Source organism: Idiotropiscis lumnitzeri, chromosome 17 (genome assembly GCF_059441095.1).
Source record: "Idiotropiscis lumnitzeri isolate Australia: NSW breed Sydney's pygmy pipehorse chromosome 17, RoL_Ilum_1.0, whole genome shotgun sequence".
Taxonomy (NCBI): domain Eukaryota; kingdom Metazoa; phylum Chordata; class Actinopteri; order Syngnathiformes; family Syngnathidae; genus Idiotropiscis; species Idiotropiscis lumnitzeri.
The window spans coordinates 7,117,998-7,137,176 of NC_142407.1; the positions used below are offsets into that span (position 1 = coordinate 7,117,998).

The following is a 19,179-nucleotide window of genomic DNA, read 5'->3' on the forward strand; positions in this document are numbered from 1 at the left end:
CAGTCAAAAAACTCTAAAAGGGAAAATTATTGATAAAGCTCAATTGGTTTCTTTAGATACAGCGCAGTTATATAAACTGTGGTGATTAAGATGGATGAAGAAACAAGTTCAAAACAATTTCTCAAGTAACATATATGGAAACCCCTTTTGTATATTATTCATACTTATGTCTTATTTGTACTACTTTTTGTGGACACAAATGATAAATTCAAAGCACCTCGTTGAAGTTGGGCGCGCAATTTGTTTTCAGTCAGGATGACATCACACAAAATGATGATAGTAATAAGAAGGTTTAAAGTCTGCAAATAATGACTTGAGGCTAGGCAAACATGCAATGTGTATTTGTCATGACTTTGTGGCATCTATCTCCGCCTCACATGCAGGAAGTATGTGTCAAGAGGATAACGATAAGGTTTGATTGCTTAAAGAGAGCACACGCCACGCTCCTTTTCGTGGGCTGTGTGTGTGTGTGTGGCAGCAGCGACTACCACATCGCAATACATCGTCCCCCAAAAAAATTCAATACCACCCCAAAACAACACTATGCGAATGTGAACCAGAGACATAATAAAAGATGAAGCAGTGAATGAATGCAAAGATCCACAGGCTGGAGGGGCAAAAGAGAGGCAGGGAGGGAGGGTGTGAGGGAGGCAAAAAGAGAGAGAGGGAGGAAGTCAAGACTTCTCTTGAAGCGCATCCGACATTCCTTGTGAGAGGAGATGAGGCAGAAGACCTTCGCCACTGGTGAGGCAAAGCAGTCCATGGCGAGCGCGGGAGTTTGGGTGCCCCAGTGAGGTGAAGAACCCCCGTCTTCTCGGTGGGTCATCCACCTTAAAATGAAGAGCCAAATCACCAACGCCCTCTCTGACTTCTTCTTTGAGTATGAGACACCCCGCCAGGTGCTGGTCAGGAACAGGAGAGTCGGGGTGGTGTGTCGCCTCATCCAGCTGGGGGTCTTGGCTTACATCATCGGGTAAGACTTTTATGTGAATACAGAAGTTTGTATTGTCCGGAAAGTATGAGCTTGCTTGTCGTGGCCTCTCAGCGTGACCTCGGGAATTCCGACAGCTTCCTCATCCCAATCACTCTCATTATATTTTGCAAAGAAAGATTCTTGTATTTGGAATGTGTCTGACACTAAGGAGAAGGGACCGTTGAGTCATGTCGTTAGCTCTTTGTCAAGTTGAGACAAACGTACACGATGAGTGACGCACCGACCCACTCGTCGTGTCACACGCACGCGGGTTGACATGTATGACGACTTCAAATGCCCCCTTGAAGGTCTGCTTTCTTTTGGACCACTTGACAGGATTGCATGTTGATTTGTGTTGCGTTGTTTGAGTTATGTGTGGGTGTGTGTGAGCGCGCACGTGTGTGTGTAACACTAAGCTGCAGAACTCGAGGAACTGTGTTTGATGAACAGGTTGGGACATATGCTAGCGTAGATAACAATCAACTGCTGTCCAATTCCCAGCCAAACAATGCACAAGTGTGTTACCTTCAATGGGGGTGTGTGTGTATGTGGGGGTGTGTGTGTGTGTGTGACCAGTGCAATGCCCTACAGTTTGGCTTCAAATTGTGGCCACATTTTGAGTTCTATTCAATATAAATTTGGATATTTGAGATGTTGCTTAATTTTTATTGATCAGCTGTTTTCAATATTAGTTTTTACTTTTGTCCAAAATATAATTATTTGAAAAATTGTTCATGAAGGCATGCATATACAATTTCTCAACATCCAGTAGGTTAGAATACTAATCGGGCATTCAGTGGTCTCCCTACTATGGTTTGGGGGCCATTTGCTGCCCACTATCCATTTTTTTAGCAGCTTGCGGCATATACTAAAAATAACAATTGGCACAACTTGCCGTCAAGGATTGTATTTCTTAGACGGCGACCCGCCTGACAATTTCTACCTCGACTTTGAATAATAATTTTTACAGTGCGTCACTGGATATGCAGAGATGTGAAGAAACTATTCACAACCATGATAATATTTCAATTTAGAAAGCGTCTCAATGAGCAAAGATCTATTTCAAAAGCAAATAGTCAGGAATTGAAAATTGCTTCACTTTCTGCTCTGTGTCAAGGTTCATTTCGTAAACCGTATCACACTAATGATCCGAAAGATTGTCAGATTCCCATATGGAATGCTTTTGGATTCATTTCTTCAAAGTACATAAAACATGTATAAAATATGTAATTGCTTGATGGATCGATTATACACACACACACACACACACAGTATACATATAGTGCATCGTAATACACAGACGCGTGCATGCACGCACATGAACACGTGTATATTTTTTCATTTATTTATTATTATTTTAAGATCGCTACATATCTGAAAATTTGGAAAGTCTGCAAATGCTCATTCCTTGTTTAACCTTGCAGAGGCGGAGGTAACAAAGGTGACATTCACACTTGCCTCTAATTTCATTTTCTTCATTTGTTTTTGTATCAGGGTTTCACAATGTGGTTATGATTATGATTAGGATGCCGTCATCCGGGATCAGTGAACCACTGATTGGCTTTTAATATAGTCTAGATTTCATTTTAATTCCTATAGCTATGCATTCTTCCGAGTGTCGAGAAAAGCATAAACATGTGGACTCTCAATTTCCACTGAGTTATATCCCCGGGGCATGAAAATTCAACAGTTTAGTGAGTACACTCACCAAACTGCTTTGCATAAATCTTTCTTTATATACAACATGAAAAGGAAAAGTGTTTCAACCGAGAACGTAATCTCCTAGGCTGAAGCCAGACGTAAACGACTAATCTCAAACTAAAAAAAACCAACTAATTAATTCCCCGAATGTCACATTTAAAGTGACAAAAATGACAATCCATTGTTTGCGATGTTGGACGGATGGTGGCGTTTAAAACGGTGACGGGTAATCACGGCAGCACAGCATGGTGAGAGAAAAGCCCACAGCACATCAAGAGGCCTCCTCTCTGCCGCTGTTCTCCTTCTGTCGCAGCAGATACAGATCTTACTTCTGGCTGGTGGCCTGCCATTTTTCATGCTTTTCCAAGTCCTCATTTTCTATCAATGTGCTCTCGTTCCCTCACTGCTCCTTAAATATAACCTTACATAATTTGATTTACCCAAAAGTCTAATTTCCACACACCCTGTTTCAGCCCATTTTAATAATTCATTTATATTTCTTACTGAATGCTCACACATGAGAAAAGGTTTTTATTAAAAATACAAAACAAAAAAACAATGCATAAACACACCCATGCACACGTTACATATACACGCACGCAGAATTAGTCTTCCCCAAAAAATCCATAACAAAACTTTTCAATGCACGAAGAAACACGCATTGGACACTCTAAATTGCTCCTGGGTGTGTTTGGTAGTGTGACTGATTGTTTGTATTTGTGTGCCGTACGATTGGCTGGCAACCGGTGTAACCTGTCTACTGCCCTATGACGGCCAGGAAAATTAAATAATTACTTACGTCGTAAGTCCCCAATATGTCGGCTTTGACAGCGTATTATATTACTCAAGGAAACATGACGGACACATAGTTGAGTGGAGAAGGTACACTCCAAGTGCCCAGGCACAGAGACCAAGTTTACATCATCCACAAGTGGAGATCTTGCAGTTTCTTTGACTGTAAATGTATTTCGCACTTGCTGACCTCCAGCATGGTCTCCAGTGAGTCCTTCCGCCATATAGTCTGCACACCCCTTGCTTGTGCTGATTTTAAAGGAAATGAGCTGGGAGCCGCTTCGATTAGCCAAGAGTCGGCTGTGTTGGCGCAAACACCGTCTTCTACCTGTTTAGATCAAAACCAAAAAAAAAAAATTCATCCATGACCACATTTGAACTGTACTTTGCACTAGACTAGACTAGACTTGCAATGGGAAATAAATATGGTGGAGACATTGTTATGGCACGGGCATGTAAGGCAGCTAAATGGTGCACGTTTGTGTTTGTGATGTGACTATTGCTAGAAGTTATAAAATGGACTGTGAAATATATTAAAGTCTGTACTCACAATGCGACAGAACTACAGAAATAGCATTTTGAAGGCATACATATCTAATATCCTTCAAAGGCTAGATCCAATAAAGAATGCTTTTCACTTACTAAAGACGAAAAAATTGATGATGATGATGATTTCCAATGAGGAAAATGTCAATGTTCAAATACTTCTGCTTCATACTCAATGAGGTAGCTGTCACGAGTACACGAATAATACAGTTGGCGACATTTAAAGTACAAGTCCATGAGATTATGTAACTCCACTGACTCACATGTGATGTGTGCTGTTGGCATAGCAAGATAGCATTGCTCCATGTCTAGATCAACACTATCCGCTACATGTCCTTGCCTGTGAGCGCAGATGCTTGGCAAGGGTGTAGCTGATGATGACGGATTGCGTCCCGTGTCCTGTGCAGGTGGGTGTTCATCTACGAGAAAGGTTACCAGTCCACAGACACGGCCGTCAGCTCCGTCTTCACCAAAATGAAAGGAGTGGGCTACACCAACGTGAGCGGAGAGGAGAGAGTGTGGGATGTGGCCGACTATGTCTTCCCGCCACAGGTTGGTCACTGGACGGCTGGTGCTGATGGTGGTAGTTGATCACGACAGACTATTGTTTGACGCACCGTCAATCCCTGTCATCATCTCAATACTCATTTTCATTGTGATTATACAAATCAGACTGAGTCGGTTTGAAAACTCTCAGAAGAAAACTGCACGGCGACCAGATGGTGACAAAGTTCAAGGTTTATAAACGCGTTTTTTTATAACATCATTGTTGACTTGATATAATGCCAAAGGTAATCAACAGGGACACACGTGACGAGACGAGCACAGATTCAGTTTCACATCAAGGTGTCTTTGTCTTCTCTGCGTGCTTCCCATAAAGCAAACAGTCAATGAAAAGACCGCGGTCAAATATATTTCTTTGTTTACCTAAAATGTTCCTGGGTCCTGTTAACTCTGAGAAAGAAATAACAAAGGCTCAATGATCATCTTGCTTGCTGTAAGGTATTGGGTGTGGACCTTTTTGCAATTTAGGACCTGCTTATGTAAAACGCTCAACTACCAAGTGATGGTACTTAAGTCAACTTCCAGTTTCTTTGGATTTTGCCTTTAACGCCACCAAACTTGGATTCTTTTTCAGCTTTTCTTGAAAAAATATATCATTTTTACCATGAAGAAATGGCAGGCATCTTAATTAGGGCAAATGAATTAATTGAATTGTATGAAAATTATGAGAACCAAAAAAATAAAAAATATTGAAGGAAAGGAACAGGTCACAATCAACAGCATTTTTGTACATATTTATTCAAATGAGACGGCGCATATTAATGAACAATTCTAGCTTTGCATCTAAGCACACATTTTAGCCTAATTATCCATTTATAGCAAGAAAGAACACTGACAGACAATATACAATCATCTATAGTAACAGACAAAAACATGAAAAATAAATCTTACAATAATACAGGTAGTGCAAAACAAGTGGAATCAAATGTGTCAGGTAAGACATGAAGTGCAAGATTTATTAAGCTTTCATGAAGTGCTTGTTTTTTTTTTAAAGTGCTTGCAGGGAAGAGGCTGTTATAAGGTGCTTTTTAGAAAGTGCCTGTGTAAGAGGATTTGAGTGTTTTGATGACTGATCAGCCATGTTTTCCGCCGTCTCTTGATCGGCGTAGAGGTGAAGCTCTCTCTAGCCATCGGCAAAGTGATCCGGCGTGCGCAGTCTTCAACAGATAAAACATTCTGTGCAAAAAATATGATTTCCTGAATTCTACCTAAAAGTCCGGCCTGAAGGCTGAACAGTGCTAGTTTTACAGCCTTGTGATAAATTCACCCACAGGTGGTGGATTTATATACCAGACAGGCCTTTTTAACTAACTCTAAAATGCTCAAAATTTAGGAATGTCTATTTCTCTGAAAGTGGAACCTGATTTAATTTAGGTGCTATACGCCATATTTTTTTTATGGAATTCCGAATTGACAAATACAATAAGATTATTGAAATGAGAACATTTTACGTACTAAAGAGAAGCTACAGCTTGTTGTAGTTATTTCAAACAAGATTGCAAATAATTAACAAGTCGTATTCATTTCGAAGTGCTTGGTGTGTTATCAAGAATGAGACAAAAACAACGAGGTTTCAAGTGTTGGGGACAAAAGTAGCTCGATTTTTAGAATGCCGTTTGAAAATCAACAACCCACTACCAAATCCTGAAATGAAGCAAAATAAAACCAACGGGTTGGAAAACCAAACCATCATGATAACAAGTAATAATTTCTCGGCAGTAGCAAATATCTCCAAACATCCAAAACTGAATTTGCTTTTTTTTTTTTTTTTTAGGTTTTGTTAGGATTTTTGCACTATGCTATAACCATAAACATTGTGAACCAAATGTTTGGTTGTGTTTTTGGTCAATTGTAGCGAATATCATTGAATTTCCCACGCAAATTCACAGAATTCACAAAATCCAAAGAATTTAAAAATTATTTGCTATTATTTTGGCAATTTTCATTGCTATTATTTGGCAATACATTTTTTTTAATGTAATCACAACCATAATTTTGCAATGTTTGCTAGTGTTGACGAGGCTTAATTGTAGTGTGTTGGTAGACATCGCAACACATATCAACAGCGATCACTGATCACTATCAATCAATACAGGTCACATGGTGTTGTTTCGTGTGGTAACTGCTGACAAGCAGATTTTGTCTATCACAAAAAGTAAACTTGGCTTATGCCCGTTGCATTGACTGGCTTTTCTCTGACTCTCTCTTCCAATATGACTTTACTTTCACTATATACAAATATTAACAACTATTGTATATGTTCTGCATTAAATGTAAATTATATGAGGGAAAAATGCAACATATACAATCTGCTGGATCTGCCTAATATGTGACCGTCTAATATTTGCCTTCTGATTGTAAACCACAGGGAGATTCTTCTTTTGTGGTGATGACTAACTACATTATTACTGAAGGCCAAAAGATGGGAAAGTGTCCTGAGGTATGTAAGTCCTTCTCCCCTTTCAGTTCTCCAATCTGATATAAAGTAACGATAGTGCATGCAATTTATAAAAACAGTCAAATAAAACCGAAAATGAGTTTCAGTTAAAAACTGTTTCTCTAATTGTGCCAAATATCAAACATTATTCCATTGATTTTGGGAGCTAAGTGACTCCCTGCAGCCATTAGTGTGCATTCAGACACTTTTTTTTAATCCAACATGTTACAAGTTGAACATCCCAACAGAGGTACAAATTGGAGCTAAGACCAAATATTTTGAAAATGCCTCAAAACTTAAATCAATCATCACTATGCGGGACATCATTTGAGATGTGAGCAATTTCAGCTCAGTGAGCAAACTGTATGCCAACTAACTATGAGTGTGATTTCGATTTTTCTTGTGTTTTTAAGTTCTGCTACCACAGGCTGGTAGCAACAATGGTGTAAATTTCACTTCTCAATCGATCTGAAAAACTGACTTACTTATCTCAGTACAATATGGGCAATTCTAAAAAAAAAAGTTTCCTTCTATTTGAGGGCATTGGGACAGAGCCCTGCAGCGAATAGTAAAAAATCTGCAAATAATTGACGCCACTCCCTAAAAAGGTTTATCATGTACTGCGATTGCTTATAGATGCCACATAATGGTGGCAAAGGACTATGTTTGTCTAAAGAAAGCTCTTCAACTCATTTGGAAAGTTTGTCCATCGCTCTATCATGGTTCGTCGTTTGTGGCTTTACTGCATTGTTTTCTTTTTTTTTTAGTAATTGTATTGTCATCACCGATTATTTGCTTTATCGTGTAATTTTCATTTTTCACATTTTAATTTTTGTGGTGTTTTTTTTTTTTAGTTACTGCAGAGCAATAAGTCTGAGCCTGGAGAAAGAAGTTTGTAAAATGTCCAATCCTAATTTCACTCTTAATGTCTTTGAACTAGTCTTCTATAAAGACAGAGGATCGTCAAGATCGACCGAGACCTGCTCCGTTTCTCAACAAATGTATCACTGTCCTGTTTACGACCCAAGTTTAAAGATCTGCTTGAGTACATCTACATAGAAACTAAAATTTTTGGGCGAAATGAAGGACTGTCAAAGGTCAGCCCAAGCCTTCAGTGTGCCTCACTCCGGAAAGGAGATATGGTAAAACGATTTTCACAACAAGTACACCAGTTAACAGACCTTAAATCTGTCATCAGAGCAGTCAGTGCTTTCACTAATGGGACAATGCTCCAAAAAAATTAAAAATAAATGAAGAAATCCATACACAAGGATAATTTACGTTTTTCGGGAAAATGTATTCTGCTTCTGTTGCCTGAAACGAGGTTATATGAGCAAGTTCTGCTCAGTGAAAATGAAGTGTAAAGGCTGTTCACTAACACATCCAAGCATGCTTCATTTGAACAGCAAAGGCAAGTCTGCGCCAGAGGTAGAATCGTACAATGACAATGAAAGGTAGTCCATGCTCAGCAACTTTGTGGAAATATTAAATTAAAACAGCGGGGAACAACGGCGCCGGCAGTACAAACCGCATCTTTGCCAGAAAAAAAAAATCAATGGAAGCGGAGAAAGTCATCAGGAGCTAGAATGATGGTGTCAAAACAATCTTGGGTTGGACAATGAATGGACCACTGAAGGAAGGTGACTACAAGACCGCAAGAAAAGGTTTAACAAGTTCTCATATCACACCGGACGTATGTGGTCAGACTGGAATTATGGCACCAGCAGTTCAAGTATGACTTTCCTAAAACTCATCAAAATGAAAGTTCAAGTTTTCAGAAGAGGATCTTCCGTTTATGGAATGTGTGTCACAGTTGAACAGAATAATTAATGGACATTGCGTTAACGCTTTACCATTAGAAAAAAAAACGAAACAAAAAACTTTGAATGCTCAATCAGAAGGTCATAGTGGTATAATGAGACGAATGAATTAGAAAAGAAAACCCCATAGAAACAATTTGTATGGTGATGATTATGTTAGCTTCATGGCTGCTATGATTGACAAGGGCTAGGCAGTGAAGTTTCCAGACACAGCCTTGCGCCTCACTGATGGAAGAATTTGGTTCATTCCACTCCACTGCGTATATCATCCGAAAAAACACAGAATCAGCTTGCCGTTTGACTGTGGCGCTTTCTTTGAAGGAAGCACACTAAATGGCAATGTTCTCCAGGAGTCCGGATGTCACCAGCAGTCTGATTGGACTCATCACCAGATTCCACCAAGAACCTGGGGCCATGATGGTAGACGCGGACGCCATGATTCATCAAGTCAAACTACCACCAGAAGAGTCTGACCCGATGCGATTTCTCTGATGGTCAAATGGCTCAGCAGCGAGGAAGAATCTCTGTTACTGTCTCGTGACCAGATGGCAGTCTATAAAAAAAATGCTTCAATCTAACAAAGCGGATCAACAACCAACCAGACAAACCTCTGACGAGAAGAAACCTTTTTTTTCAGGGTGACATCCCTTTAAAATCCACTGGGAATGCCAAGACCAGTGGTTCTACTTGAAATACAGATCATACAAGAACTGGACAGACTGAAGTTGAGTTGGGATGAGCCAATTCCAGATGTGGTGCGGTTGGTTGAATGGATAAAAAGTCTGAAGTCAAATTTGAAGCTGACAGAAGTTTCAAGAGAGTGTATTCAGGAGTTTCTTTGCTCAGCTGCATCATTTCTGTGGTGCTAGAGAAGAGGGCTATGGTATAGTGAGTGACGCTTGGAATTGAAAATCGCACCAACTTTGGCCGGGCACGTAGACAAAATGTAAAGGAGAGAGTTACAGATACAGCTGAAGGACTCTGATTTGGAGAGATAACATGGCTGCGTCATTGTACATCAGCAGTGAAACAACCAGAATCTGCACAGTTGTCGCCAACCGGGTTTCCAAAATTCTGAAAATAAATACAGTGGAGGTACATAAACACACGGAGTATTTTTGCATATTTAAATGCTTTCCTCCAAGAGAGAATACTGAGAGTGAGGATGAGGAGTGCTGCCATACCAGAGGAAGCAAAACACCCAGAACTCTTGGCTAAAGACGTTTAAATGTCAGAACTGATTATCCCAAAAATCCACAACAAAGTAGGTCACAGTGGGCGCAAGCATGTTCTTTCCAAGATTCATCAAAAATTCTGCAACCTAGGGCCAAATCTGAAGGGTCAAGTCCAAGTGTGTCATCAGCTGGCTGCTCCACACTGTTGGACCACAAGAGATGTCTGAAGTAAAGCAAAGAGGCATGAAACGGGTGTTCAACCCTCCAGATGACCAAGCCAACTGTACCTGTGGGGGCTGTTCTAGAAAATGGCTCTATGCTCGAAGGAGATGGAGGTCGGTCCAAGCGCTGGGTGAGAGAATATGTTTGAGATCTGTAGCCTCAAATGTCAAGAAACTTCGTGCCAGGGGACATTGTTGTGATTGCGGATGACACGGCACCAAGAAATTCTTGGGTCATCAATACTATGCCAGATGAGCAAGGCTTTTTTTGCCGGGTTCACACAAAAACCAAGACTTGGTCCATCACCAAGATCTGCTTGTGATGAGACCTTGGTCTCAATGGACTGGACTGTTGATCGTTAATTCTTTCTTGTTGTTGTAATTGTTTTTTTCTTAGCAGAGAGGACAGTTAAGGCTACGTTATATATGGGTCAAGAGCGATGTCACTGATTATATCAGCGATGAAATATAATAATGTGTGCAAGTAAGAACATGTAGCAAACTACACTAACGGGCATGTTTTCAGAGCATTTAAAGTTCTTAAAACACAGAAATCAAAATCACATTCAAAAACAATTTTTGAGACAATAGTAGCCTATGTGATTATGGTAAACAAATCCCTTTTTTTTTTTTAAATAAGTAATTGTGTACAACTAAGTATATTATAAACTAAACCTTTCTTTCTGCATGCCTAAAACGTAGTGTGCAAATTTTTGCTCTTTGCATTCCTATCCCCTGTGAAAAGCGGATATCAATTGTAACTCCCTGATGGGATTACTGCACAATTACAACATTTCTTTGGATTGTGTACAAACACAGTAAGTTTTTCAGCAACTAGAGGGCAGGTTAAAAAAAAAAAAATTAAATGAATACTCCAATTCACAAATGCCAAACCTCTGCTAACGAAGCTACTATAAGTTGCACGTAGCTAAAAGCACAAAACCAAACGACAATCATAAAAATGACCACAGAAACTTGCAAGCAAACCAACTTTGGACATTCCACTGTACTTTATTTTTTTTTTCTGACATTTATATTGAAAAAAAAAAAAAACTAACACCAGTTCATTATTTCCAACAGCTCCCAGGCAAGCACAATTGTAGCTCAGACGCCGACTGCGAAGGAGGGAGTTTCAAACGTACGGGACATGGTAAATCCTGACGGCCCAACAGTGTGTGACCGCGCCAGTCCTCACTGAACAACCGTCTTAACTTTCTGTGGAGAAACCAAGATCACTGCAGGCTTTTCTTCTCCTATTTGACTTGGCCTCAGACTTATAGCCCTCCTCAAACTTCTCAAAGCCTTTTTTAAGACATGATGATGCTTCCTGGACGGATGAGACAAAGAGCTCACCAGCCTTATGTTTGCAAAATGGGCTTTGGCTAATGAGAACTGCTATAAGATCAACTCGTGCCAAAAAAAAAAAAAAAAAAAAAGACTCATCATTGGTAAACATTTGATCCTGCCACCGGACGTTGTGAATGCTTCTATCTTGGCTTGCTTCTCATTCAAGCATGCATCCAATCCCGGCCTTAAGCAAATAAACGCCTACGTCCATCTACGCATATAGGCTCAAAGATTTAATATTAGTGCTCTATACGAGCTGACATTGAGACGCTAACACAAACAACGACGCTTATGAGAGCTATTTTAATAGGCACTAAATCTAAATTGTCACTCTGTTCAAAAGATAGTTACGCATATTTACTGTCCTCCATCTTTCAATATTTAACAGCTCATGTCCTCTTGCATGATCCCACATCAAACAGAAAGAGTTAAGACATCGCTTGATGTGTGTACCAATCAAGTTGACCTCAAGGCGCCCCTCGGAGCTTTGCCATGTTACTAGATCTAGTAAAGAAAGAAGGTTGTCGTGGCGCAGGCTTGTGCTGAGTGACCAAATGCCTTCTAGGAAACTGTCTGTGAACTCATCCATGGTACGGCTAGAGAAATCACATCAGAGCAAGATAAGCCAAACGGCAAATTCAGCATCTGCTTTGCTTCATATCTCGCTTGCTGCTGTTGATGCTAATTAAAGATAAGTAGATCACAAGTGGAAGTAGAAAATGTTTGGAGTGGTGCGTGTCCCCCCCCCCACCCTCCTCCTCATAATAAAATGAACCTAGTTAGCCCTGCAGTGATTCAGAATTTTTTGATGGATGTTTTTCTTTCAAGGACACATGACTGGTGTTTGCGATAATGCAACAAAGACTTGCGAGGTTCTGGCTTGGTGCCCAATTGAGAATGATCACAACATACCAGAGTAGGTTCAGACTCTTCATTGTTACTCATCTTCAGTCTGTTTAAAATAATTTGAATGTCTACAACTTGTTGTTTACATGCAGCCCTCCCCTGTTGATGTCTGCAGAGAACTACACACTGTTCATCAAGAACTCTGTAACGTTCCCCATATTTGGTGTGACAAGGTACGTATGACCACAATTTGGATGTGATGAGCCAACAAAGCTTTTGACCCCCCCAAAAAAATGCATAAGCAAAATATGAAATTGAAGTAATATTAAAGAGAATTATTATGGAGGCTCTTCCAAAACAAATCAATAAACGAAACCATGGTGGACTGAAAAAAAAAAATAACAGAAGCAAAAATAAAATAAAAAAAAAATAAAAGGAAAAAAAAAGTGCACCTGAGGAATCAAAATACAAAATTAACAAAGTTCAACACAACAAAAACCAAACCCCCACACCAAACTCAACGACAAAAGGAAACAAGACATGAATCAGGGGAGCTTGACGGACTACGACAGAAACAGAAGCAATGAACCGACAAAGACAAAAAGAAAAGCAGGGAACTAAATACAAGCAAACTGACGAGACAACGAGGAGCACCTGGAAAAGACACAACTAGCTGAGGGAGCCGATTGGTAGACACAAGGGACCAAGAAAATGGGCACATGACAAAATATGAAACAAACAAAACAAAATCACCCAAAACACATTTCCCCTGCAAAGGCAACCAGTCTCGGGATTTCTCCGCCTCTCGTCCAAATACAGCTGGGATAAACAGTATCGAAAATGGATGAACGGACTGCTACAACAAAAGAAAATCCATAATAAATCCCTGATGTGATGTTCCATGTTGTTGTGTTGGCAGGAGTAACCTAGTAGAGGGCATCGATGCAACATATATCAACAAATGTCTCCACAATTCAAAGGATTATCCACTCTGTCCCATATTCAGACTAGGAGACATCGTCAAGGAGTCTGGCTTTAAGTTTGAGACTATTGCCAAAGTGGTAAGTCTGTCATGAAGAATTGGATATGAATGGCAAGGGGATGTTGTGATTGCTATTTGTTGGTTGGTTGGTTTGTTAGTTAACGTGATTAAGTATAAACTACATTGCAGATTTCTGCGATTTCATCAGCGATTGCAACAAAGGGAGGACTGAGAAGGGGCTTTTGATGGCAAAATAATCTTTTATTTTATCACCACGTAGCTCAAGTAGAACGTCTGTGACTTTTTTTTTTTTTTTTTTTACATGGGGCTCATCATTCACTAAATGAACTGCATCATATTTTCTTACGATTGTGACAAATACCTTTTCTACTACCCACCAACACATTATATTTATACCATACAAATATGTGCACGGTTCGGCTGTGAGGTACCTAAACTTTCAATATGTTTCCATTTCTCTCTATCATAATCAGTGTGACAAGTCGAGATTCACCCACCTTATCTTTTTTTTCTACTCAAAATCAGTGCTGGGCTTAAAATCCAACGTGATGCCACACTTCTATCTATGGGCGTCTGGTTGTAATTACAGTTATGTAGAGGCTTGAATTTTCCTGAGAAGCTGGCTGAGCCCCTCTCCCTTGAATGTTTGATGAAAAACTTGATTAAAAGATTAAAAAAAAAAAAAAAAAGACGATTTCAATAACGTTTGAATGCCAGTTGACAAACAAATGTTAATTATTTGTGTCAATTGGAGTATAAGAGAGGATATTGGAATTTATTGTCTTGACACAGTAGCCTATAACAACAAATATTAAAGACAGACAACAAATGGATGTTGGCCCCATTTTTCCACTTTGAAGGATTTGTATTTATTTATTTGATCTTTTAACCATTTGAGTCACAAATGAAGCATTGCCACGACTCTGGAATAAAAAGTAAATCTGCCGTCCTGACAGTTATTATTTTGTATTGACTTCAGCTTGTTGTTAATGTTCAACCCTGTTCTGTTGTTGCACCAGGTGTTAACAGTATCTTAATTAGACGTTGGTTTGTGTGTGTTTTCATGACTGCCTCTGTATTTTCAGAGGACATGTTGCCCATTGCGCGAACACTAACTGACCCGAATTGATTATTTTTTTTAAACCAGTTCAATTGTTAAAATTGCTTTTTTGTTTGTTCTCTCCTGTTATAATGTTTCTTAAGTTGCTCATTATGTGCTCCTTTCAAAGGGAGGGGCCATTGGCATCGTGGTTGACTGGACATGCAACTTTGATGTGGATGTCAAATACTGTAAACCCACATACAACTTCCATGGACTTTATGGAAATCCTGCAGAGACAGACAAGGCCAGAGCATCAGTTGGCTACAACTTTAGGTGTGTATGCATATTTCCTATATATTGTATGCCAATTATTTAAGGCTTTGCACTGTGTGCTTTTGACTCTATTTAAAGTGATTCCTCTTCATAATTTGATATTTTTGGTAAAGATGCTCTCCGGGATTTGTCATTCAGAGTTAAAAATAAGAATAAAAAATGTAACACTATGAAATATTACACAGCGATTTCATGCTGATGAATATTTTCAATGTTTACTATTAGGGCTCTTTATAGTCACTGCACATTTTATTGTTTTGCTCCAGGGGTTTTTATCGAGTAATAAATTTATTCAGTCTGTATGGGTTAGTTTTATAGTGTTTACTTGTTCTCTCTATAAAAAATAAATGTCTTCTTGCCTATGGACCTGATTCTTAAAATGATGATGAAGAACAGCATTATAGAATAGGAAAAAAAAAAGTATGTGTCAGTGTGATGTGGTAAATGGGAGGCTAGATCTAATTTTGTCATTTCCGTAACCCGTTCAGGTACGCAAAACATTATATGGAGGACAAGGTACCAAAAAGAACCCTCCTAAAAGTGTTTGGCATCAGGATAGATATCATTGTGCAATCACTGGTAAGTCACATCCTTACATAGTTGTGGAAGTATAAACACTGACCAATCCATTAGGTACATGTGCAACATCGACGGAGATTTCCTGAGGGTCTTCTACAGGAAATGCTACTTAACCCTTCGCAATAATTAAAAAAAAAAATCAACAGTTTGCAGCAGCTTGACAAAAAAACCAAAACCCCCAAAAAACATGCACATTTTTAAAAACTTGCTGCTCAAACTTCATGTTAAAAGGCGAAATGGAATGCGGTTTCCAGATTCACCCACAATAGGTTAAACTGTGCCATTCAGAAAGACCGTAAAAATAAACAGTCGAAAGGCTACCATATAGCATCACTTTGCTGAAATGAAAAGGAGAATCACTCATTCACAGTATTAAAAAAAAAAAAAGGCATGCTTGCATTAAATTCATTAACTTCAGTTACAGTTTGCTATTAAACTAATGTTCAATATTAAGTTTGGCAAAAGATATGTTGCAAACACACACACACATTGAAAAAAGGTTTTCACGTTGAATGTTTTGCATACAAAACACAATCCTGAACTTCATAAGAGTTCTAAAAGCCCTGCAATGAGTTTCCCCTCACCAGTACTTTAAGATACAGCAACTGTTATTTTTTTTCAAAATTAATATTAACATATTTAGAAATTATATATGTCAATATACAAGTTATTATGACGTTGATGTGTATCTTGCATTACATTCCTTAATCTGAAATATTCTTACGCTGTATTGACAGGCCAGAAAATTTGATATCATCCCAACATTAACAGCGATAGGCTCCGGAGTGGGAATATTTGGAGTGGTACGTTGTTGTTTTTTTTAAATGTCTTTTATTATTAATTTATTTGTTTTGTTTTGTTTTTTTAAAAAGGATTTTCGTTTAAGCGACCTCAAACTGATTTAATACATTTTCCAGGCTACTGTTGTCTGCGACTTGGTGTTGCTGTATTTGCTCCCAAAAAGAGAATTTTACAAGAACATGAAATTCAAATACACAGACACACATGGACAGGTAAGCCACAAACAACTACGCTTTAAACTATAATACAATGTTTTCCGAGGTGACTTTTTTACTTTGACCGCAAGATGGCGGCAGAGATCCGAGAACGGTCCACTTCCAATGGATCGCCATACTGGCGTGATAATATTCATCTGACTGAGCATCTATTACATTTACCCCACACTTGAATCACAACAGCACTCAGCACTCTTATAATAACGTTTGTACAACGCCCTGAAAGAAGAAATCCCATCCCCACGTACATATCACCCAGCCAGCTTGCTCGCCATCACTGAACCAGGCAGGACATTTTGTATTCACAGCATGACAGCGAGTCGCTCGGTTTAGACCCGAGCAGCGTCTATTACGCCAATGAAGCAAAAGCAAGACCAGGCCAAGACACTGCTCAGTCAAATGTGAGTGGAGAGTAGATGTCTCATGCACTGTAACAGACTTGTCATGTTTTCATGAGTTTACTCTCACTCCCTTGAGTGGTCTTCTTAACGGGGTATTTTATATGCTTCTGTGATGCAGGACCCTGATTCAGAAGCAGGCAGTACAGAGACAGAGGTATCCAAAGTAAGGAATTGATTCTTCAACTTGTTTTTGTGTGGTTACACAGGGGCACTCCACATCTGCGTACTGCAAAGATTTGGAACAATAATGTTCATTAACTAAATAGTGTTAAAGAAAATTCTCCAATTTTCTGAGGTTGGTAAAGTCCTTGAGAATTTTTTTTCAAGGATTATTAATCGGGTGAATCATCCCAATGTCCATTCATCCATCCATTATCTGAGCTGCAGCTCTTCACGAGGGTCGCAGGGCGAGCTGGAGCCCATCAGAGCTGTCTTCGGGCAGTAGGCACCCTGGACTGGTCGCCAGCCAATTGCAGGGCACACAAAAACAAACAACCGTCCATGCTCACAATCAAAATTCAGAAGGCAATGCAGAATGTCTAACCAACCTACCATTCATGTTTTTGTTACGTGGGAGGAAATCGGAATACCCAAAGAAAACCTACGCAGGCACGAGAACATACAAACCCCACACAGAAATGCCGGAATCAAACCATGCACGTTTTAACTGTGAGACTGACGTGCCAACCAGTTGTCCACCGTGCCGCCCTCATCTCAATGTATTTATTATAATATCACAAGAACATTGATCGTCCCCCTCACAGCGCAGAGGTCGTGGGTTTTTTCCGGGTACTCCACTTTTCTCTCACATTCCAAAAACATGCATGGTAAATTAATTGAATACTCTAAATTATCTACTGCTCAAAGACATCTGGCACAAGCTCCAGCCCGCGACCCCTGTGAGGAAAAGCGGAACAAATAATGGATGGATGTATTGATCAGTAAACGCTTTCAACTACTTTGATATTCACATCTCTGTGATGAAAAGCGTATTCTCTAGTGCATCTATGGCTGACACTAACAGTAGTGCTACTGCTATTGCAAGAGTGTCTGCCTAACTCTGTTGCTATTGGTTACAGACATTCAGTGTCACCTTGAAAATGTTGGATTGTTTTTGAAAAAAAAAACCAAAAAAAAAACTGAAACTAAAAGTTTGTTTTCCTCTCACGTTTTCTGCCACAACTGAATCAATGAGTGTTTTCCGAGAGCTAGCCTTATCTTGACTCAAGTCTATATGTGGCCAGTAAAAAAGATGGCATTAAATTGCTTATTGTTAAATTTATTTATTACATTCCTTTTGCATAAGGGGAGGATGGAGTGGGGGTTCTGCCCTACATAAAAAATCAATTGCCAATATTAAAAATTACATCTCAAGTGTCAAAGCAGAAAACATTTTTTTTTCTCGGTACTAAATCTGTACCACATACTTGAATGGATTTGGAAATCTCATGCTATTGTCATGTCACAAATACAGAGCAACACAATTATTCAACAGTTTCAATCTTTCCAAGAGACAAATATTTTTTCAGTTATCTATAGCTAATTTTGCATCTTTTCAGTAGTCCGTTTACAAGGTTAGCAAAGCTATGCTAACACATTTTTGTCTCTTAAAATTTGAACAAAGGCTCGTGAGCTTTTATTTATTTATTTAAAAAAAAAAAAAAAACAATAACTGGACATGATTTAAAAAAATATATAATGTACATTTTCTTTTCAGTACAAACACTATGCAAGTTCATAAAAGTCCAACTACTTTGTGCGTGGAAACATTTTCAATTAATCCAAATGGATATTGTATAGTCAACAGTAATTTTATTTTTGTTATACTAATAAGTACTGTTTTTATTTTATTTTTTAATAACCTTTATTGCAATACAAGAGTTGACCCAGTGATACCTCTGCTAACATTCCTGTGCAGAAGTGACGACGGGGAGGATTTTCAAAGAAGTGGCTGCGCCGCATTATGTGATGCAGTGGAATCGTCAAAAAGACAAGAAGTCAACACATCTTCTCCTCAATGGACTGAGAAGGACATTGTCTTCTACCTGACTGAACATCATCAACCCACACAAACAAAAAAGAAAAGCTTATTGTGATTGCAAGACAAATTGATTAAATTGCAGTTTACAGTACGCGGGTCCTCCTGTTTTATTTTTTAGTCCTGTAGATGGCACTGTTGGTTTTAATAAAGGGTTTGAAAGATGGCAAGTCAGTGTGCTCTCAGCCCAATATTGAACAGACAGTGCCATCTACTGGAGTCCAAAACAACTACAACTGGGTCATGAAGCTAATTTGAAGCTTCATTCACCCATCACTACAAACTACTCATGATGGTGAATGGATTGACTACAAGCAAAAAAAAAAGTTCAATTAAAAATGTTTT

At 39.0% G+C, this 19,179-nt stretch overlaps 1 protein-coding gene across 3 annotated transcripts; it reads left to right on the plus strand.

Annotated features, from left to right (window-relative positions):
* The first annotated feature begins 654 nt into the window (after nt 1-654).
* Nucleotides 655-18,928, plus strand: p2rx1 (purinergic receptor P2X, ligand-gated ion channel, 1). Of its 3 annotated transcripts, none has more exons than XM_088279526.1 (14): nt 655-973; nt 4,420-4,564; nt 6,945-7,016; nt 11,310-11,367; nt 12,405-12,492; nt 12,575-12,655; nt 13,342-13,483; nt 14,655-14,800; nt 15,289-15,379; nt 16,117-16,182; nt 16,297-16,392; nt 16,704-16,796; nt 16,915-16,959; nt 18,715-18,928. In XM_088279526.1, the coding sequence occupies exons 1-14, from the start codon at nt 837-839 to the stop codon at nt 18,718-18,720; spliced, it is 1,266 nt and encodes a 421-aa protein (XP_088135652.1). In that variant the 5' UTR covers nt 655-836; the 3' UTR covers nt 18,721-18,928. The 3 variants fall into 3 exon arrangements, with proteins under 3 accessions (XP_088135652.1, XP_088135651.1, XP_088135653.1); XM_088279525.1 differs by having other exon boundaries at nt 656-973; nt 11,310-11,379; XM_088279527.1 differs by lacking the exon at nt 16,704-16,796 and having other exon boundaries at nt 656-973; nt 11,310-11,379.
* Nucleotides 18,929-19,179: the final 251 nt, after the last annotated feature.

Excerpts from the sequence above, each read along its gene's own strand:
- p2rx1 (XM_088279525.1), top strand. The coding sequence starts at position 837 with ATGAAGAGCCAAATCACCAACGCCCTCTCTGACTTCTTCTTTGAGTAT. Across the intron at positions 12,493-12,574 it reads AATGATCACAACATACCAGA|CCCTCCCCTGTTGATGTCTG; the intron begins GTAGGTTCAGAC and ends GTTTACATGCAG. Across the intron at positions 14,801-15,288 it reads TCAGTTGGCTACAACTTTAG|GTACGCAAAACATTATATGG; the intron begins GTGTGTATGCAT and ends TAACCCGTTCAG.